Source organism: Triticum aestivum, chromosome 7D (genome assembly GCF_018294505.1).
Source record: "Triticum aestivum cultivar Chinese Spring chromosome 7D, IWGSC CS RefSeq v2.1, whole genome shotgun sequence".
Taxonomy (NCBI): domain Eukaryota; kingdom Viridiplantae; phylum Streptophyta; class Magnoliopsida; order Poales; family Poaceae; genus Triticum; species Triticum aestivum.
Genome location: NC_057814.1, coordinates 604,857,075 through 604,879,258, shown reverse-complemented (window position 1 = coordinate 604,879,258; position 22,184 = coordinate 604,857,075). Strand labels below are relative to the sequence as shown.

Sequence of the window (22,184 nt, the reverse complement as noted above, 5' to 3'; positions counted from 1 at the left end):
AGTGGTTTCAGGTTTAACACAGATGGCCTTGCGTTCAGTTTTCCTTTTCAATTTTTGTGCGGGGTATTCTCAGCTAAGAGGTACAGTACAAATCAACAACCCATCCACTTGTCATGCTTCCAACCAAACGTAAAACTGGTTATCCTCAACACTAACACTATTTATCCTCCCAACCAAACAAATGAAATTGGCTATCCCTAACCAGGTGGACAGGGATACCCTCAGCTAATCCATCCTCGCCTTCGAACCAAACGCCACCCTAACCATCCAACCATAGGTTGGTACTACAACCTTTTATCATTTTTTGAAGAAAAATTATTATGTGCGTGGGCCAGTTCCTTTTGACCCGTAACGCATGGGGAGCAAACAGAGATCCCAGTGCGTCCCGGACAACCCACAATCACAAAATCGTCCCCCTTCGGCCGAGCAGAGTTTATCCGCTCGCGTCGCTCTACAGGGGAGCGGCCCGAGGGTGCCCTAGCGCCGCCGCCGTCACCCCACTTGCTCCTCCCCGCCCCCCCTGCCGCCGCCGCCGGGCGTCGCTGTCGGGCATGACCCGAGCAGCAGCAGGTGGCGGCTGGTCTCTCTTGCGCGGATGCGTTTGGGGCCGGCCCTGGACGGCGCGGCGTGCTGGGCGAGGTTGGGCGTCGGGGCGGCGGCCCCGGTTCTCTCTGTGACGATGGCGCCTACGGTGGCCGCGTGGGCGGCGCCTCGGCGCGTGACGGTGGTGGGGGAGGCTCGGCCTCCGGTGGTCTTGCGGCGCGACTTCGGTGGGCCGGCGGCTGGAGCACCCCGAAGACCTCACCGGCGGCATTTCCTGGTGGTGGCTCGGGCGGATCTGAAGCTGGTGCTCGTGTGGCAGCTTCGAGTGGATCTGGTGGTGGCAGCTCGTGGTGCCAACTTCGTGCGGTTGGATCCGGAGCTTCGGTGTGGCAGACCGTGCTCCTCGCCTGGTGGTTTTGGTCTGGTGGTGTGCGTCGTGCCGGCTTCGGTTCTTCGTCAGTGGCTTGACTCGAGAGGCTGCCGGATCCGGCCAGGCTCGGTCGGTTTCGTCTCGCTGGCTCTTCTGGCCGGCGGCGAGGTCTGTGGTGGCTTTTGCTTGGTCATGGCGCGATGGCTTCGTAGAAGGTGTGCGGGCTAGCGGAGGTGCAGTGCGTGGGGTTGTGGTGTTGGGCGGTGCTCTGGGCGAAAGCTTGCCGGCCGACGGCGTCGGCGTTCGTGGACGTCGTCTCACCTCCTTGGAGGCGCCACCGACGAGTTCTCTCCCTGCATACCCTCGGATCCAGTTTTTGGGTTGAAAGCCTAAGACCCGGTTGGGTCAGGCGACGGCGCCGGCATCGTTGCTCCATGGGCTGGACGCTCGCAACATTGCGTTCGGCAGGTGCCCGTCCGGCAATGTGGATGATTTGCGCGGCTTCTTCTGTGGCAACGATGGCGGCTTCGAGCGGAGTCGGGTTTGCATCTGTGTTCTGGTAGTCGGTCTCATCCGGTGTGTCCGAGGGGTCATCGGGCCTCGCTTGTCTTCTAAAGTCGGAGCTGCTGAGGAGAAGCCTTGCGGTGACGATGACGCGAGACGGGTGGTCGATTCTGGCGCTGGCTCGGCGCAGGCCCAGCGCTTTTTCTCCTGCAATGCTCATCGACAGAGTTGGAGCTGCCTGGTCGCCGGCGCGTGTGGTGGACTGTTTGACTTTGGCCGGCACAGGCCTCTGCGCTTGTCTCCTCGGCGGGATGTGTGCGTTCTCGTGTGGGTTGCCAGGTCGCCCTGTGTGTCTTGTTTCTGCGGGCGTGTTGTGATGGTTTTCGCCCGGTTTTCCGTTGATTAACCGCGCAACTCTCTTCGACCTTTTTTAATGAATCGAGCCCTAAGGGACCGCGTTTCAAAAAAAAAAAACAAAGTCGTCCCCTTCTCATGATACATTAGATCCAAATTAATTTGACCATTGCTGGCCCCACGACTAGCAATAATTCCACACTTAGCCTCGCTTGATTCAGCGTTTCCGGACATGTAAGCGTATAGTTGTGGCTGACTATTGGTTTGCCTCTGGACAATTTGATAGATCCGATCGATTCATTGATCTACGTGTGTGTTCTGCCGAACTGCTTAGGGCGTTTGCTGCTGCCGCCGGCCGCCGCTCATGCCATCCGCCATCGTGCGTGACCTGCTAGGGCGTTTGCCACGACGACGGCACCATCCACTGGTCTACAATCCGCTGTCCAGATATTACTAGAGGCAGGCGGATTAGATGATCAGAAATTCAGAATACAACTAGATGCCGCTAGCCAGATGACCAGGACAGGCGATATTGGCAGCAAGTACCACCAGGCACCAATTTTTTTTTCATGAATTATGATCTTAGTCTGGTTAATTAGCATTGTATAAAAAATAAAGCTTTTGAAATTTTTTGCATTTTTGGATCCACGAAATGAGTCATTTGATGTGTCTAATATATGCACAATGGTGGATTTTTGTATCTTGTAGTCTTCTCTAATCAAGAATGGGCTCAATTTGAGTCTAAACTTGCGCATATCTTGCTGGATGTTTGCGACCATCTAGACCTAAAATTCTCTTCTTCACTTGTGATTTGACCGCTGGATTATTTTAAACAAGTAAAGATTAATGCAGTTGGTCATAACTCTTCCAGTGTCAAACATGACAACTGAAGAAGCTTTTTTGCTATGAACTAGTTGAGACATGTTTTTCAAACAAAATGAAGACGATTTTGTTCGACATTATATGATTGTCTATATTGGTAAGAAAAAAATAGTCATCCTGTTTAACAAGAGTGATTGTAGAGCTCATTTTAAGTTAACAGAAATGTAACATTCTTTCTAGTTCCAGATATATATTTTGAAGATTTGTCAACAACGCAATGGTGGGACTTAACATATCGTGATGTTCAGTAACTGCTGCGAACATTGGCTTTTCGCCCCCCCTCATGTCCAAATCCTGGCACCGCCCCTGTGTCCATGTGTTGGTCCTGGAGATCCACGCCGGTTCCCGTGTCCTCCAACTCCGAGGTAATAGTTGGGTCATGAAGTCTTGGCAATCTGTGAATCTATCAGCCCCAGGGACGAAGCAAGGAAAAAACCTTGATGGGGTCATATCCATGGCGGTGGGGCCATCTCCTATAAATCAATAGTAAGTTACTGAAGAATTTCCTAATTTCATTCTGGTCAACTCACCAAATGCCTACATGGCAACTTCGTCCTTGGGTGGACCTCAACTAACGACGGTCGAAGACATCTTCTGGTATAATCGACAACTTCTCGACCGCTAGTTTTACAAGCTCTTGAGTTTCAACGAAGTCGGTCCGATAAAAACAAAGGCCGTCAAGCGGCAACGACTTTGCTCACGACATGCCGCTTGTGGAGGCGGAAGGAAGATTGTGTGGATTTCGGAAAGGGTTCACCCGCAATTACATATTGTTTAAGGGCTGATTCTATTGACATACTATAATACTACGAGTGGGGCGTTTAGGAGCTCGGCCTCCATGGAGGCCGAAATGTTTGAAAAATTGAAAATTTGAACTTTCAATTTCAAAAATATCTGAAAAAATTGTACAAGTAGACAAGGATGTGATGTCTATGTGTGTAAAAATTCAAAATGAAATACATTGAAATGTGACTTGTACAAAAAAAAAACAAATTTATGGACTCAGAGGATTAATAGTAACATGTGTTAAAAAGCCTCATTTTTCTTTCATAGCCCCCATCTCAACGTATTTCGTTCGTTTTGCTTCTCCCGGTCGATCGACTCGACTCTTTTCCCTGCCCTTCTTGCCGTTAGAGCAACTCTAGAAGATCTTTTAAAAGTTATTTTTGGGAAAACTTTGCATTTTGACTTTTGAGTGATTAAGTGCTATCTAGAACATCGATCCCTCAAGCTTCTATACTTACTTCAAATGTTGAATCTGTATTCTATACTTATTTCCAGTTTAGAGATGCCACTTCTCATGATAACCATCGACTTTCTTTCGGCCGGTGTCCTCTGTGCCGGGTATATTAGGGCTCTAATCATGCTTTTTTAGACAAGGCTCTGATCAGTTACGGTTGGGAAAACTCACGCGGCTCCCATTCTTCCAAGCGGACTCGTGGAGTCGACCGGTGGCGGGTCCGCTGGTGCGAAATGTCGACGAGCTTAGAGCATCTTCAGCCGTTGGCCCTCGAGGGTGCCTAAAATCGCCGCCTGAGGGTGAGCCGGCGTAAAAAATGGGCCTGGGGTGAGTTGGTCCCCAGCCGCCGGTCCCAGGGCCGCCCCCAGGCGCGTTTAAAAATTAAAAATGTATAGCAAATTTCGGCACAGTTCGGCGAAGTTCGGCTAAACACGACAAATTTCGGCCAACTTGGGCATATATTTCGACAAAGTTCGCCGATTTTCATTACATAGCAAATATATAATAAACTAATCTAAAAGAAACTGGCTGAACACCTAGTAGTCGCCGTCGTCGCCGACATCCTCGTCGTCGGCCTTCTCCTCCTTGACGCGGGCGCTCCTGCTGGACCCGGCGTCGCCATGGCGGACTGGTGGCGGCGGCGGCGCGTCGTCGTCATCGCTGTCGTCGATGACGACGACTCCTCCTTCGTCGCGGCCCCGGCGGCGCTCCGCGAAGCGCTGCAGGGCGGCGCACTGGCGCTCCCCCTCGCCATCTTGAGGGAGTCCTAGCGTGCCCATTCAAGGGCCGCGTCGTCGTCGCGCTCGACCTCGCCGTGCTCCGTCTTCACGGCGGCGAGCCCCGGCTCTGCCTTCACCGGCGCGAGCCCCGGCTCCGTCTTTGGCTTGACGAAGAGCGGAGGAGCCGACGAGGAGGCGCGCCGGCCGCCCTCGTTGATGACGATGCCGGCGCTGCGAGTGCGCCGGCTGAGCGACGTCTCCGTCGCAGGCTCGGCCTTGACGCCGAGCAGCGCCGGAGTGCCGGAGGAGTGCGCGGAAGAGCGCGAGGAGGAGGAAGAAGAGGAGGAGCCGAACCTCCTTGGCGCCCATGGCCTGTCGCGTCGGTGGTGCGCCGGGGCGGCCGCCCTCGCTGGGGGGTACGCCAACGGCGGGTCGTTGCCGCCCTCGAGGTGCGTCAGCACGCCCTCGAGTGTGCGGCCGGGGACGCCCCACCACAGGTGGCGCCCCTCGCTGTTCTTCAGGCCGCCGACTACCGGCGCGCCATTGGTGGACGCATCCGCTGCTGCTGACGGCGCTCGAAGTACGCCGTCCAAGCCGCGTGGTTGTCGGCGGCGTACTGGGGAGGGAGAGTTGGGCGTCGGTGAGGGAGGCGCGCACGACGTCGACCTCGTCGGCGGAGTAGGAGGGTTTGGCCACGGCGTCGGGCAACGGGGGAATGGGCACTCACCCGTTGCTGAGCCTCCAGCCCGTCGGCCCGGCGCGCATGTCCGGCGGCGCCGGGATGTTCGCCTGAAATAGGAGCCAGGACTCCTGGTGTTGATGCTATGCTTCTTCTATGCGCCGCGCTGGGTCTTCTCGCTCTCCTTCAACCTCAACTTCTCCGACCCCAGCGCCGGTTCATCCATGGACCTCGCCGGCGATGCATCCATCAGTTCGTCACGGCTGGAGCTGACAAAAAGTGAACGCAATACAAAGATTCAGGACAGCGTCGGCCGGGCGTCCTACACGCACAAGGTGCCGCTATGGAGCAAAGTCACCGGCGAGATGGCTAGCTTCACCACCACCTTCTCCTTCCTTATTACTCCCGACAAGGACAGCCTGCCGGATACAGGCTATGGGATGGCCTTCTTCCTCGGCCATTTCCCTTCGGTGCTCCCGCTAAAGAGCACGGGGGGCAGCCTCGGCCTCCTCCCGTACTTGACTAACGGGACAGGCGACAGCCGGATCGTCGCCGTCGAATTCGACACTTTCCGCAACGAGCAATATGCCGATATCAACAGGAACCATATCGGCATCGACGTCAACTCCCTCAACTCAACGGCGTTCACGGACACGACCACCTGGCCGGGAAAGAACCTCACATCGCTCGGTGTTATTATGAAAGCCACGGTGAAGTACCAGAATGACTCCAAGAGGCTGGGTGTTAATCTCCTCATCGACGATGCCCTGTACCATGTAAATGCTACCGTCGATTTCAGAAGATACTTACCGGAGGAGGTCGCCGTCGGCTTCTCAGCGGCTACAGGCGACGTCGCCGAGCTGCATCGGATACTGTCATGGTCATTCAATTCCACGCTTGAATCAAAGAAGGAAGCAGCTCCACCTGCCGAACCTCCTCTTCCAATTCCAGCCAGCAGTAACAACCACAAAAAATTGGTACCAATCCTACCAGCCATCTTAGTTACTCTGCTTTTTCTGTTGGTCTGTGCGGCAGCGGTGCTGGGATGGCGGCGACACAAGAAAAGAAGAGCAAATGATGACAGCGAAGAAGAGTGTGACGACAGAGCTGATCTCGAGAGAGGTGTGGCGGCCGTCGGCCCAGACGGTATATGTACCACGAGCTTGTGACCGCAACGAGCAATTTCGTGGAGGACGAGAAGCTTGGGCGAGGCGGTTTCGGGAGCGTTTACCGGGGTCATCTCACAGTCACACTCGCAGGTGCCGTCGGTGGTGACCAAGACTGTCGTGTGGTGGCGGTGAAGATGCTGTCTGCAGACTCGTCGTCCCAAGGGAGGAAGGAGTTTGAGGGAGAGGTGAGGATCATCAGCAGACTGAAGCATCGCAACCTTGTGAAGCTGCTGGGCTGGTGCGACAGCCGCAAGGGGCTCCTGCTTGTCTACGAGCTTGTTGCGGAGGGCAGCCTAGACAGGCACCTCTACAGCAACGACGGCAGCTATCTGACATGGCCACAGAGGTACAACATCATCCTTGGCTTGGGATCCGCGCTGCACTACCTTCACGGAGAGTGGGAGCAGTGCATTGTCCACGGTGACATTAAGCCCAGCAATATCATGCTCGACTCGTCGCTCAGCACCAAGCTCGGGGACTTCGGGTTGGCCAGGCTTATCGACCACGGCGCTGGGTCAGGGCATACCACCAAGGCCGTGCTCGGCACCGTCGGCTACATCGACCCTGAGTTCGTCAACACACGCCGGCTGTGCACCGAATCAGACCATGCTTTGATAGATCTGAGCGACTATTACCAAATGAGTGTATGTTGTGATAGATCTGACCATGAGCTCGGAAGGTGTAAATACCAGTTGTTCAAATGTCGGTTGTGTCTCTGTCAAGCTTGCAGTATGGAGTAGTGAATGAGAAGTGTCCATTGAAAAATCTTATATTGTTCCAAAAATGTCTTGCATCAGAGTCGTTGCTTATCCAAAGTATCATAAGTTCAGGTGATGTGTCTAGATTGGCTAGTCTTATCTGCCCTTTTCTGCAGCATGACCCCTTAGATTCATTCTTGAATTTCGTTGCATTGCATAACTTGCAATTTTGTTCCGTTTTGAACACGTGTGTGTTCTTTGGTATGTTGCTATAGACGATATCATACGGATCAGGGTTGTGAAATTCACCGTCTTCTTTGGTTTCAGTTCCCACTTCTTCATCCCATTTTGCTTTGATTTGTAGCAATCAGAAATTAGTAAAAGGTGACATAATGATGCAACTATATTTAAACTGTATTGAGCATACCTTCACCAAAGAACATGTATTCATCCTTGTTTGTTTCTTCTTCAAATATGACTTTATCATTATCTATGTTGTAAAATTTTATTGTTTATATATTTCTTTGTATTACATAAGAAAATATATGAAATTGATAACCTTACCGTGATTATCGTTGTAGATTGATTGTTTTGGTGCATCTACTTCTTTGATGGTTTTCTCTTGCTTACATATGCCTTCATCGTTACCTGTTTAGTAATTTTTGAATATAGAATTTTTGTATTGCATAAAATTAAATATGAAATTGATAACCTTACCGTGATCATCATGGTAGAATGATTGTATTCGTGCATTTACTTCTTTGATTGTTGGACACATTGAAGTGGGGACGTCTGGCCAAAAAGCCACCTTACTGTGATCGTCGTTGTAGGTTGTTTGTGTTGGGGAATCCGCTTCTCTAATGGATGGAAACATTATAGAGAGGGGGGTGTCTGTCCACAAAAGATGGTTAGTTGCATAAATGGTTGCATATATTTTTGGAATGCGAGAGTATTGTATAAATTTTAGATTTTACCATTAATCATGACTTCTGGTTGTTCCAGAGGTTCTTTGTCATCATTGTCATTTTCCAACATGGATCTATCTTCTTGTGATGATTTCATCTGTCTTGCTGCGAATTCTTTGTTACGACGGCGTCGCAACGTTTGTCTTTCTCCCGCTGTTACATGCTTTCCATGTTTTATAGTACAGGGAGATGTACCAACTTCTTGCTCGGTTGCAATATATGCAGGGTTCTCCATCGCAATTGAATCTTTGCTAGCCGTGTTGCGCTTCAATTCACTTTTAGCTTTAAGTTTTTTCTATCCTAGCTTTCTTCAGTTCTGGTTGCATATTTGCATATTCCTGCCTTTTTTTTGCCTTTTGATCTGTCTTCTTCCTTGAATCTTTAGTTCTTTTGTTTTTTTGATAGGCTTCTCGACGTTTCCTCAGTTTTTCTTCCCTTTCTTCATTGGGCATTGCTGCATAGCGCTCTCTATCTCTTTTCTGATTTTCTCCTGACATGGCATGCTTTCTCTGATTTACACTAACTTCCTGTTCAGTCATGTTATATGCAGGCTTCTCCATGGCAATTGAATCTTTGTTTGGTGTACTGCGCTCCAGTTCACAATTACTTGCAATTCGTTCTGTTCCAACTTGCTTTTGTTCCGGCTCGAATAATCTTTGGCTGGTGTACCGCACTCCAGTTCACAGTTAGCTGCAATTTGTTCTATTCCAACTTCTTTATGTTCACAGTTAGCTGCAATTTGTTCTATTCCAACTTCTTTCTGTTCACAGTTAGCTGCAATTTGTTCTATTCCAACTTCTTTATGTTCACAGTTAGCTGCAATTTGTTCTATTCCAACTTCTTTCTGTTCACAGTTAGCTGCAATTTGTTCTATTCCAACTTCTTTCTGTTCTGGCTGTGTATTTGCATATTCCTGCATTTGTTTTGCCTTTTGATCTGACTCCTTCCTTGAATCTTTGTTTGGTTGGTTTTGTTGATAGGCTTCATGGCGTTTTTTCAATTTTTCTTCCCTTTCTTCATTGCTCATCCGGGCATACCGCTCTCTATCTCTTTTTCTCTTTTTCTTCTTTGTTCATTCGCATCCATGGCTTGCCTGCATCAAAGTTTGTATACATTAGTTTCATAACTGGATGATATGAATGAAATTGTTATTCTAACATTTTTGTTCCATTTTAGGTGTAAATAGCAGGTCCTCTGACTTGGCATTATAGATTAGGATTGTACAAGAAGGAGAACAAGCAGTAGAGAGAAGAGCATAAGTAGGACAAAAGAAAACGAAGAAGCAGTCATCCCAGGCAGCCTGTACATGCTTGTTCAGCTAATGTTGTACTACATTCAGCCTGTTTAGCTGCAAGTCATTGAAAAATTCAAGTAACTGAGTTTGCTTACTAAGGGATGATTACTCACCTTCCTCTTTGTTCAGTTAAAGATCCCAAGAAGGTAATTTGTTCGCTTGCTTAGTGTATGTCGCAGTAGCTATCTAGAATAAGATGCTTTCGGCTACGTTATCTGTTGGAAAAAGAACCATGAAGTGTATGGCTGCATAAAGTCTAGCACGATTAGGATCGGTTAGAACCAAATTAAAGTTAATTCCTGAAACATCGAATTCGTGATGACAAATTTTGAGTTTATACATGGCAGGTAGCATATTTTATAATAAGAAAGTCCTATGGAAGGAGATAATGATGAACACACCTGATGGCTCGTTTCTTTGCTGTCAGCGCTGGTTAGAGGCGACGTGCTGATGGCTCGTTGTTTTTGGTTAGTGGCGATATCGCTGTGGCGACGTGCAAAGCCGAGTTGGTAAGTACCTTTTTTTTGCGGGGGGAACTTGAGAGCCTTATTAAATAAAAGTGTTCTCTACGAAGTCAGCCAAGAGGCTGCTGATCAAGAAGCTAGGAGTATTGTCTAGCCAGCTCTCGGTCACGTCAATCATGCAAGCATGCTTAGCACAGATGTGAGCCGGACCATTCGCTGATCTTCAGTCAAATAAGGTCCTCAAACTACAGCCACGGTTCGGTTCCTCATAACGCAATATTTTTTTTACAACGGAGGAAAAAAGGACGTACACAATTTTTTTTTCTGTACAACGCAAAAACAATGGACGAAAAACAACTTGATGGACCAAATAAAGTGGAGAAACGTTCCGTCCTTTAATATTAGGTAAAGATAAAGATTCGGGCTCGTGTATGGTACTTAGAGACCATGATGGGACTATCATCTTTAGTTCCTACCGACATCTTTCTGCATGCAATTATGTAGAAGCTGAACTCCTTGCTATCAGGGAGGGTATATCACTGGCACTACAGTGGTCTAACCTACCCATTGATGTGGAATCAGACTATTTGGAGGCCGTCATGATGATCAAGGGTGGGACTGGTAACAAGTCAAAATATGCTTTTATCATTAGAGAGATCATTAGTAGCATGGAGGAGAGGGATTCTTGTGTTGCTCATACTCGTCGGAATTGTAATATGGTTAGTCACGCCTTGGCTAATTTTGGTAGGGTACAACGCCGAACTATGGTTTGGCTAGGCTCGGGACCAGATGAGGTCATGAAAATTGTAAGACGAGAGTGTAACATTTGAGTTGAGTAATGCAAGCATTATTTCACAAAAAAAGAGATATAACTAGTTCCATGTTTCTGCAGGCACACTAATAGGAAAAATACCAATTTTTACTATTACACAATGCCTTCTGTCACTAGACTGAATTGTTTTCTCAACATGGCCTGCTTCTTTTCAGGTTATGGATCTATATATGTGTGATGCAGTACATATGGTTCATTTGCTTTGAGCCTAACAACATAATGTTGTTGCTTCTTTTGCCGGCCAACTCCTGTGCCTTCTAATCTTCCTATTATATTTCCTCACCAACCCATGAGTTTAAATATCTTATCTCAATAAAGAGTCACTAGAAGTCGGATTGTGCCTAATAGTTCTTGGACTTCATATTCTAAAATCCATCAAGAACGCTATTGGTTTTGTTCATGCAATGATTTGGAGCAAACAGGTAAACAGGAATGTTATGTGTGTAAATATTTCTTCATCTGCGTTCTGATTCCGTTCAGAATATTTGTAAGGCAGTTTTAAAGAAGCTTACAAAACTATACTGATTGGCCCTATAGTTAGGACCAAAGATATATCATTGTTATGAGCTCTCTGTTAGGCATCTATGTAATGTGACGAGCTGGGTCATATAAATTAGTAGTTAGTCATTGTTTACTGGATCCTGTATATATGCCGTATGAAGTTTCTCTTCTATAATCAACATTGATGTTGTAATCTTAGTTACTATAACAAGCATGCCCTATGCAGTATTCTATTTTTCGTATGGCTTTCTTTTATTTTGGCACTGGAGCAATGTTTCAACCTTCCAAAGGCTTGGTTTGGTATTGCGGAGATGAAACAATCACTCCATTCGTTTAATGGAGTAAACAAGAATATATTCAACACCTCTACTGAACACCTCAGCTATTATTGTTCTAATAACTTTTCAAGATGCACCATCGTACGCAGTCGTTTCACTTGAATGAGTTTAACTGATGTAAGTTAACCTGATGCGCGAACCAACCTGTGGTTGGATGGTTAGGCGGACAGTGGTATCCCCAGCCCACTACAGTTCAAGTCCTGGTGCTCGCATTTATTCCTGGATTTACTTCAGGATTTCCGGCGATGCGCGTTCAGTGGGAGGAGACGTTCCTATCAATTATGAGGCGCCTTGTGATGATATCATTAATCTCGAGTTATATGCCGGCTCGCTCTCTCGAAGGTACTCATAGGGGTAGGGTGTCATGAATGTTGTGGTCTTGAATGAGAATTGGTTGCAGCTAATGTTATACATTTTGATGTAAAAGTTGACTACTTCTATTTGTTAGACCTTATATAAAATAGGACCTATACCACTCCATGTTTTTTCCCATTGTGTGACTGTAAATTATAATTAATAAAAAATTATGAATTTTAAAAAGAAACTCATCTGGCCCATGCAGGTTCTTGGGTTGATGACTAAAATACACCACCATTTATATAGGAAGTTCAAAATAATAATTAATAAATTGTCAGCTTTCATTATATAAGGTCCAGCTATGACCGTTATTATGAATACAAAATTTAACCATATGTCTAAGGATGAAAGCAAATCGGATTTGATTTTTATTCAGGTCTGATTCAAATATAAGTTGATGAAGACCAAAGTCGACACAAAAAATAACCTATGTCTAGACTTAGCAAGAAGGAAAATTTCAATATCGATTTCTTGTGAATATACGCCTATAATTACTTAGCCTTAAATGGTCGGGCTACACAATGGTGAGTCGACACAACCAATTAGAGAAAGAGGAAATTTTCAAAAGCCTAGGTATGGAAGATAGAGAGGAATTATATTGTACTACCATGTAATGGAAATTGCAACACAAATAGTGGCTATACAGATAGAGGAAGAGGACAAAAATAAAGCATTTTATACTGATGAGTTACGTTTGTGTGTTAGAATGCTAACCGCAATGTCATTAGTCAAATGAAGTCACTTGGCGATGTCTTAAAAAACAATATAGATTTCTGCCAAATTTTGATCATGTTTCATTATCGTGCATATTCCAAAATGACACTATTTTTATTCTAAATGATATATCAGTGGGAACGTTGCAGTTCGGGTAGTATTTTGTTGAGGGGGTATAATATATGGATGGGTTTGCCAACAATAATACAATTAAACATAGGTTGCCGACCAAAGTCTAATTTGTTTCCTTGAGGTGCGAATTTTGGCTGTTATATTTTAATATAATTTGAATGATGCATCAATGCTAATGTGAAGGAAAAAAATAACATTAGGCCACCAAGGTGGATACTTTTAGCAAACAAGGAAGGACGAACTCATGCCGAGTATGTAATTAATATTTTTACTCTACTTAAAATTTCAAATTAAATGCACAAGAAATAAGCATCATCAAAAGTAACATGGTCTAAAGAATGCCAGTGAGAGAAGTGTTTATAGCATTTTCCACACTAATCACAGATCATAATGGTTTAGACTGGTATAGAAAAATACATTAATGACAGAAGATGTGAAAGCATATATAAGTCAGTAAAACCGCAAGCAATGTCTGTCCAATGTCGAGGGAGATGATGAAACAGATAACAAGATACGAGTACAAGTAATCAATTTTTATATTTTATCAGTCATTTTTTAAATATATAGTAGGTAAACAGATAAATGTTGAGGGATGAGAAAAGAGGCAACAATATTCTGAAAGTATATTGCATGGCGAGACACATACGCTGATTCTCCTGGTCTTCCAAGTCTTGACATATAAGTTTACACATATGGTCCCTCAAAAAAACAAAGTTCACTTATATGATGGAAATATTTGGACCAAAGTTTAATCATGCTTTCATGTATTCCATGTTTTTTTAATGGCTATAATTTTCTTATAAATACTGAAAAATAAAATGAAAGAACATGCATAGAAAAGAATCACAAACAGATAAATTTATACACCACGGTCTAGCCGCGCAAATGCGCGGACCATTCCGCTAGTTAATATTACTAATACTACTGCCTTTTATCATTTTTTGAAGAAATAATAACTATCACGTGCGTGGGCCAGTTCCTTTTGACCCGTACTGCATGGGGAGCAATCAGAGGTCCACAAATGATCACAACTGAGCAGCTTCTCTTTATATAGATCCAAATTAATTTGACCGTTCCTGGCCCCACGACTGTCAATATTTCTACACTTAGCCTCGCTTGGTTCGGCGTTTCCGGACCCAGTCCGGCATAAATTTACGGGTCCAGAATAAGAACCGTCGTTTCCTAAATGACGCGCTTGATTGATAATTCTACTCTGAATATTCTGGCTGGTTTCTTGTTGTTCGAGCAACTCTAGAAAATCTTTTAAAAGTTATTTTTTGGGAAAACTTTGCATTTTGACTTTTGAGTGATTAAGTGCTATCTAGAACATCCCTCAAACTTCTATACTTACTTCAAATTTTGACTCTGTATTTTGTTAAAAATCTCCTGATCACTTGCTTATTTGAAAAGTAGCCGCTTGTAGCCACTGCCTATTTTCAGTTTAGAGAAGCCACTTGTCATGATAACCATCGACTTTCTTTCCGCCGGTGTCCTCTGTGCCGGGTATATTAGGGCTCTAATCATGCTTTTTTAGACAAGGCTCTGATCAGTTGCAGTTGGGAGAACTTACGCTGCTCCCATTCTTCCAAGCGGGCTTTACGGGGCTCGTGGAGTCGACCAGCGGCGGGTCCGCTGGTGCGAAATGTCGACGAGCATACATTTCTCTCCCCGGCCCTATTTTATATACGGCTCACGCTTCCTCCTTCCCAAATACTACCAAAACACCAAACACAACGATGGGCTCTCGCCGTCGTCCTACTCCTACAACCCTAGTCTTCCTGGTGTTGCTGCTATGCCTCTTCTATGCGCCGCGCTGGGCCTTCTCGCTCTCCTTCAACCTCAGCTTCTCCGACCGCGATGCCCTTAAATCGGTCGACTTCGACCGCGATGCATACACCACTGCGTCAGCCCTCGAGCTCACAAAAAATACACTTGACTCAGAAATTAAGTACAGCGTCGGCCGGGCATGGTACGCGCACAAGGTGCCGCTATGGAGCTACGCCACCGGCGAGATGGCTAGCTTCACCACCACCTTCTCCTTCCGAATCACTCCACACAAGGAAAGCCTGCCGAATACAGGCGATGGGATGGCCTTCTTCCTCGGGCATTTCCCTTCGAAGGTCCCGGGCAACAGCAGCACGGGCGGCGGCCTTGGCCTCCTCCCCAGGTACGCTAACGGAACAGGCGACAGCCAGATAGTCGCGGTGGAGTTCGACACTTTTTCCAATCTGGAATGTGCCGACATCAATGGGAACCATGTCGGCATCGACGTCAACTCCCTCAATTCAACGGCGGTCACAGACACGACCACCTGGCCGGGAAAAAACCTCACGTTGCCGCCCCATGTTATGGAAGCCACGGTGAAGTACCACAACGACTCCAAGATGCTGGCTGTTGATCTCCTTATCGACGATGCCCTGTACCAGGTAAAGGCAACCGTCGATCTTAGCAGATACTTACCGGAGGAAGTCGCCGTCGGCTTCTCGGCGGCGACCGGCGAAGTCGCCGAGCTGCACCAGATACTGTCATGGTCATTCAATTCCACGCTTGGATCAAAGAAGGAAGCACCTCCACCTGCCGAACCTCCTCTTCCAATTCCAACCAGCAGCATCAGCAAGCACAAAAAGTTGGTACCAATCCTACTAGCCATCTTAGTTCCTCTGCTTTTTTTGTTGGTCTGTGCCGCCGCGGTGCTGGGATGGCGGCGACACCAGAAAAGAAGAGCAAATGAGGGCAGTAGTAGCGACTCCGAAGAACAGTTTGTCGACAGAGCTAGCCTCGAGAGAGGTGTGGCTGCCGGCGGTCCCAAGCGGTACATGTACCACGAGCTCGTCGCCGCAACGAGCAACTTCGCGGAGGAGGAGAAGCTCGGGCGAGGTGGCTTTGGGAGTGTTTACCGGGGACATCTCACACTCACACCCGCAGCAGCCATCGGAGGTGACCAGGAACGTCGTGCGGTGGCGGTGAAGGTGCTGTCGGCAGAGTCGTCGTCCCAGGGGAGGAAGGAGTTCGAGGCACAGGTAAGGATCATCAGCAGACTGAAGCATCGCAACCTTGTCCAGCTGCTGGGCTGGTGCGACAGCCGCAAGGGGCTCCTGCTTGTCTACGAGCTTGTTGCGGAGGGCAGCCTAGACAGGCACCTCTACAGCAACGACGACAGCTATCTTACATGGCCACAGAGGTACAATATCATCCTCGGCTTGGGATCCGCGTTGCGCTACCTCCACGAAGAGTGGGAGCAGTGCATCGTCCACGGCGACATCAAGCCCAGCAATATCATGCTCGACTCATCGCTCAGCACCAAGCTCGGGGACTTCGGGTTGGCTCGGCTCGTCGACCACGGTGCCGGGTTAATGCAGACCACCAAGGCCGTGCTCGGCACTGTTGGGTACATCGATCCGGAGTTCGTCAACACGCGTCGGCCCAGCACCGAGTCCGATGTGTACAGCTTCGGAGTCGTCCTCCTGGAGATCGCCTCCGGCCGCCGGCCGGTGATCGAGACCGTTGAGACTTCCTTCACGCTGCTCAGCTGGGTGTGGAACCTGTACGGGAGGGACGTGATCCTTGATGCGGCGGATGAGCGGCTGAGGGGCGACGAGGCGGACGAGCGGTGGATGGAGCGGGTACTTGTCGTCGGGCTCTGGTGCGCGCACCCGGACCGGAGCGAGCGGCCATCCATGGCGCAGGCCATGCACGTCCTGCAGTCCGACGAGGCGAGGCTGCCGACGCTCCCACGGCACATGTACAGGGCTGCACAGGATCTTGCGTCGTACGGGTCTTTCTCCATTGAGAGCTCAGGCTCCTGTTGTGTTCGGTCTTCTTCGGTCAGCACCGGCAACGCCACTGTTTCTTCCGAGTCGTCCTCGACCGGGCTGCTACGTCATTCCAAGGATCAAGCTAATTGATTCATCCAGATTTGTAGTTCTTGATTAATTTTCTTGTTACGTCCAGTATGCATTGTTTCGCGGGAATGATGTTCCGCCAATTTGGATGCTCTTTTAGCTGCAATAACTTTTTTTTGTATATATTAGGGGGATTGTGTATCGGTACGGACGTGCAAACATCATCCTGTTTTCTTTCCACTGAAGACACCAAGTGAATACACCAAAAAAATAAGTCAAAATGTGAAAGGGAAAAATAACAGGGTAAACAAACTTGGAAGAAGACCTATAGGGAGTAATCCCTCTCCGGTCTAGATTTTTTTTCAAGAAAGCATAAAAAATAGAAAATGGATATAAACATGAGAGCACATGCAGAAAAAATGCACACTTCCATGTCTTACAGATACCTCTATTCGAGCTGAATTAATCGAACTGAGTGAGTTTCTTGTATGAGCAAAAATACTAAGCATTTCGTCTTACGGCTCACAGCCAATTTGGCGATGCATGCGTGGAGATAAACATTTCCGACATATTACTTAAGCACCCAACAGCGTCTAAATTCTGTTAGAATCCATACATGAACACAAAATAAGAAAAAAAAATGAAATGCAAAACGTGCACACACGTCAAAATAAATATACATACGAATTGTGAAGATAGACAATAAGTAAGGAGTGCCTTTAGAGATGGAACTAATTACATCTGAAAAAAATGAGTTAATCATGCTGCAAATTAGGATGCATGACTAAACATCTCACCAGGATGTTTAATGAGGTACGATGTTCCTATTTTAGACAACAGTAATACTACAGAGTTGCTGGATGATCTTGCCTACTGGTAAATGCATGCTTATATTTTTCTTACATTTAAAAAAATCAGATTAGATAGAACAAATAAAGCATTTGTTATCCTATCCTCTCCTCACTTCTTTTCCCTTCTCAAGAAACGCTCCAAATCTGCAACACGATCTCCCCTCGAACCATGAACCAAGCAGCCCAATCGATGCTCTCACAGCCTCAGTTTCCTGCTTACACGTGATCATGGCATCGTGCAAGAAATGTCACTGATAACATCACTAAGAAGCATCCAAGAAACATTACTGTTCCAATTTTTCGAACTACTATACATAATCATACAGTAAGCACTGCAGTAATTAATTAAGAACTGCTTTTTTTTTTGCGGGTGAGTTAATTAAGAGCTGCTGAAGATAATGTGACGAATATATACCTCAATGAAACAAGGAACTGCTGGTCATTATCTCCAGAAAGCAACGCATTGAGTTCTTTATCCTTAGCACCTCGTCTCACGCGACACGCTCCTCTGAACTTTAACAGCAGTACAAATTCCAGTGCCAATGACGATCGTAGTACTAATAACATGCAGAAAGAATTGCTGAAACTAAGAAGTCCATCTCGTTGTAGCCAATTGGTGAACCGGCTGGTGGGATGCGACATGAGGATGCCGATGCCGTTGTGTACGTACAAATGGCGCCTTCGCTGCCGCCTCCGCCGCCACGCAAAGGCACGCGAGAACAATCAAAGGTCGGCCATGCAGGGCTGGGCGGGATTGAGGCAGATGATGCCGTGCTTTAGTAGGGAGGACATGGAGATAGGCGACCACGGGAGAGACGGTCGATGGCCATAGGCAGCAGTTGCAGTGGTGGCGACCTCTACGGTCGTCAACCGCAGGCTATATCAATTCCTCACCACCCTGCATGAGATATAGAGGAGGGGATTGGGTGTGTACCTATGACGCCGGCGTGGTGGCCGCGAACGCCGTGCCCTCGCACCAGGTCGACATGAGTGGAGGCAGAGAGCTAGGGCAAGACAGACGCCGAGCGGTCATCCTCCTGCATTGCACATGGAGGTGGAGCGGCAGGGAGCTGGAGTGCGTCCTCGCGTCGTCTTCGACGGGGCTCGGGTGGCCTGGCGGGCATGAGATAGAGGCGGCGGGGCGAGCTAGAGCCGCCGGCAGGTTGGATGAGCTCGAGGCGCCGACGGGGTTGGCCAGTTCTCCATGGCGTCATTGGGCAGGCTGATGGACACCACGATGCCCTCCTCCTCGTCCTTGCTGTTCATGGACCTGGAGAAATAATTGGTCACACCGGGGATTGGCCCCTCGCTACCCTTGGCCGGCCCGCCGTACACGGCCTTCGCCATGCTTCCTCCATCATACTTAAGCCGGCGTGGCTCACTTCCGCGACAGGTCCGCCACCAACAGCGGGTAGTCGTACATCACGACCGAGTTGGCCTTGTTCATCGGCTCCGGCGCGTACCCCGGCCAGCCCGCACAGAGCTCCCCGGCCGTCGTCGCTCTGGGAGTAGCCAAACGTGTTCCCATAGAAAAGCTCGCACGTCGCGCGATTTCACAATGAAGGACAGGCTCACCTCCTCATCGACGCCGTACCGGAGCGCCGCCGTGGGGCCTAGCTAGGTGCACGCCCCAACCAGCTCGGGAACTCCTGCTCATGTGCCGCATGCGCTGCCTCAACCCCGTGACCTGAAGAAGAACGGCCCACTCGCAATGTTGCCCGAGGGAGTCGACAGCATCTTGTCCGCCGCGCCCGCCGGCTCACTGTTCCTCCAGTGCGAATATGACGGCTGCGTCGTCTGCCTCACCATGAACGGTCGCTGCGCGTTGCCGCTGGAAGAGTTCGAATCCAGGCGTGGAGGCGCTGCACTGGGCGGCAAGCACGCGCGACCTAGGCAGCGCGCTGGCTGGCGACGAAGCCTGAACCCTTATTTATAGGAACGCAGGCCACCAGAACCATCAGCGACCAGAAAAGCCGAGAAGAGAGGCGTAAACGATTACAGCGGCACCGATCAGAAAGAACAGCAGGCTCTAGATTAAACGATTGAAACGGCACCGATCAAAAAACACCAGGAGCATCTAGATCAACCGATCGAAGCGGCACAACTTTTTCAGGGTACCCATATTCGCTAACGGCACCCAGGAAATCGCTACCCACGTTAAGAAAATTTTGATCGAAAGTCTGCAGTCACCACGCATTTGTACACATACGCAATTCACCATGGGTCACTTTCATACAAATGGCTAAATCTCACGGCGAAAATCTTGCCTGGAATAGAGGCTTGGGTATTAACGGAAAAGTTAACTTCCGAACCACCGACTTTCGCTACAGATCCTAGAGAACGCTCGCTTCCCCGTCTGCCCACGTTCCTCTTCGATTTTCATTTCCCTCCGTGCACGCCCACGTTCCAGTCGCTGAACCGGATTTTCAGCATGCTGGCGAGAGTCACGGGCACGGCCCCGTTCACTCGTTCTCTTACAAGACACGAACTCCCTGTTGTATCCCTCCCGCCATTTTTATTCTACGCGCTCGCTGGCCAAAAGAATAAGTGAAGAGGCATTCCATCCTTCGACCTCATGAATGGTGGCGCAGTCTAGTAAGGGCATCTTTGACACGTAAATTGGCTCTGGCATCCGTAGACGGACACGAGGGACCAGTCCGCGGATACTGATGCATGAGTCGCTCGTCCAGTATTGTCCTGTATATGTCTGCTAATAAATGGTAAATGCCAATTTGAAATTCATTATAAAGTCAGATTTTCTGCCCTGCTGGATCGGCGATCCGAGCTTCCACGCTCAAAGTGTTTTCGCCATCGCGTAGGCAGCCTTCGCCTCATTCTCTGCCGCCTCCATCTCCTCCTTGTCCATCACCTTCAAATAATGTTTTTGTCGCTGCAACATCTTGTAGCTGATGGCTTGCACGATCATTCTTGCATCGGCATCCAAAGTAGACGACTCGGACCCGGTTTGAGAAATGGTGAGGTGGTTGCGGTTTGGACAACAACCGCTGGTGGCCTTCCCCTCCATCGCTCCGGCCGGCTGGGTCCTATCACTACTAGGGAAAAGCCTATACACAAAATCGTACCAGTAGCGCGCTTTAAAATAACGCGCTGCTGCTGCGTAGCAGTAGCGCGCGTAAACAAAACTCACTGCTGAAACAAACATAGCAGTAGCGCGCCCGCTCCAAGACGCGCTACTGCTATAATTCCCACGACGCCGCCGCGAGGCTAGTTCTAGCAGCAGCGCGTTATCACGAAGAGCGCTACTGCTACGGATCATAACAGCAGCGCATTTCAGCAATAAGCGCTACTGCTAAGTTTACTACAAAATTTAGTCCCACCTCGCTCTGTGAAAAGAGTTTCTACCACCTTAAATATGTTACTTCTCAAACTTTGACAAGCACTTGGTCCTCATTGAACTCTATGTGTAGAATTTGTGGCCGCAATATGAGTCTTCACCGGTTCCTAAACCAGTGAGGACTCATATTGACAAATCAGATTATACACAAAAAGATCGTTGCTGACCAATGTATTTTTGATGTCTATCTTTACATGCTGACACATAGCAGTAGCGCGTTCTTTGTGAAAGGCGCTGCTGCTAGATAGTTTAGCAGTAGCGCCTTTCTCTATAGCGCGCTACTGCAAAGCCATTCCATCTCCCACCCCCCACTCTCCTCTATCCGGTCCACTCACACTCACACACTCACTGGATCTCCCCCTCAACCCCCCGCGCCGGTCCTCCCCCGTCGCCCCTCCTCCCTCTGCACCGCCGTCACCTCCTCCTCCTCGCTGGACTCGGTACCGGCCTCCTCCTCCGTCCTCCCTCCACTCGCCGCTGGCCGGCCCCTCCTCGCTCCGCCATCCTCCTCCGTCCTCCCTCCACTCGCCGCCGGCCGGCCCCTCCTCGCTCCGCCTTCCTCCTCCGTCCTACTCTCTTCTCCCTCCTCGAGTCGCCCCTCCTTCTCCCTCCTCCCTGCTACATTTTGATTTAGTAGGCTAGTTCATATGCAACATTTTGATTTAGTTGGTATGATTTAGTTGATTTAGTAGGCTAGTTGATTTAGAACATTTTGATTTAGTTGATTTAGTAGGCTAGTTGATTTAGTTGATTTAGTATGCACCATTTTATTGTTATTATTTCTGTACATGGATAGGTAGATGCTTTTGTTTTTTTGGTAATAAGTTATTTTTTGGCAAGATGTAGGTGGTACCTTGTCATCTAATATGTTACTAGATCTTAGGATTATAATTGTCCATCAAATTGCTTCTCGCGGAAGAACCAAAAATATCACATGCTACTATTTTTCTTTCCTGTGAAGTGAATCGTTAATCCTTTGCTCATATTGCTTTAGGAAAATGGCGCCACCATCACCAGCACTATGTCGACTGTGCAAGTCAAGGTGCGCCAGCAGCCTTGCAACTGACAAGCTGTTCGGCATCTACTTATAGCCGAGTTTTCGTCATGCGGCGGTAAGAAATTAGATGAAATGTAACAACTATTTTATTTTTAGTGTTGGCACTACTGCATTGTGTCATTTTGCTTTTTTTACACAGATCGTCCCATGCAATGCGAGGTTGAAATTCAACAAGCTGACAGGAGACACTGTGACATTTGAGGCTCCGAGGGGCCGTACACTATGGAGGTCGAGAAAGGACGCAATATATCGCAGATTGGAGGAGATGGATGGGCCCGTTTCCTCGCCCGCATGCGTCTTACAGGTGGTGAGTTGATCAGCTTC

At 48.2% G+C, this 22,184-nt stretch overlaps 1 protein-coding gene and 2 pseudogenes across 1 annotated transcript; 2 read left to right on the top strand and 1 right to left on the bottom strand.

The window, feature by feature from the left end:
* The first annotated feature begins 595 nt into the window (after positions 1–595).
* Positions 596–8,378, top strand: LOC123171397 (L-type lectin-domain containing receptor kinase IX.1-like; annotated as a pseudogene).
* A 6,013-nt stretch (positions 8,379–14,391) lies between these two features.
* On the top strand, positions 14,392–16,660 carry LOC123169527 (L-type lectin-domain containing receptor kinase IX.1-like). Its single transcript, XM_044587398.1, has one exon. The coding sequence runs from the start codon at positions 14,492–14,494 to the stop codon at positions 16,658–16,660; it is 2,169 nt and encodes a 722-aa protein (XP_044443333.1). The 5' UTR covers positions 14,392–14,491.
* A 1,934-nt stretch (positions 16,661–18,594) lies between these two features.
* On the bottom strand, positions 18,595–19,257 carry LOC123171396 (benzyl alcohol O-benzoyltransferase-like; annotated as a pseudogene).
* Positions 19,258–22,184: the final 2,927 nt, after the last annotated feature.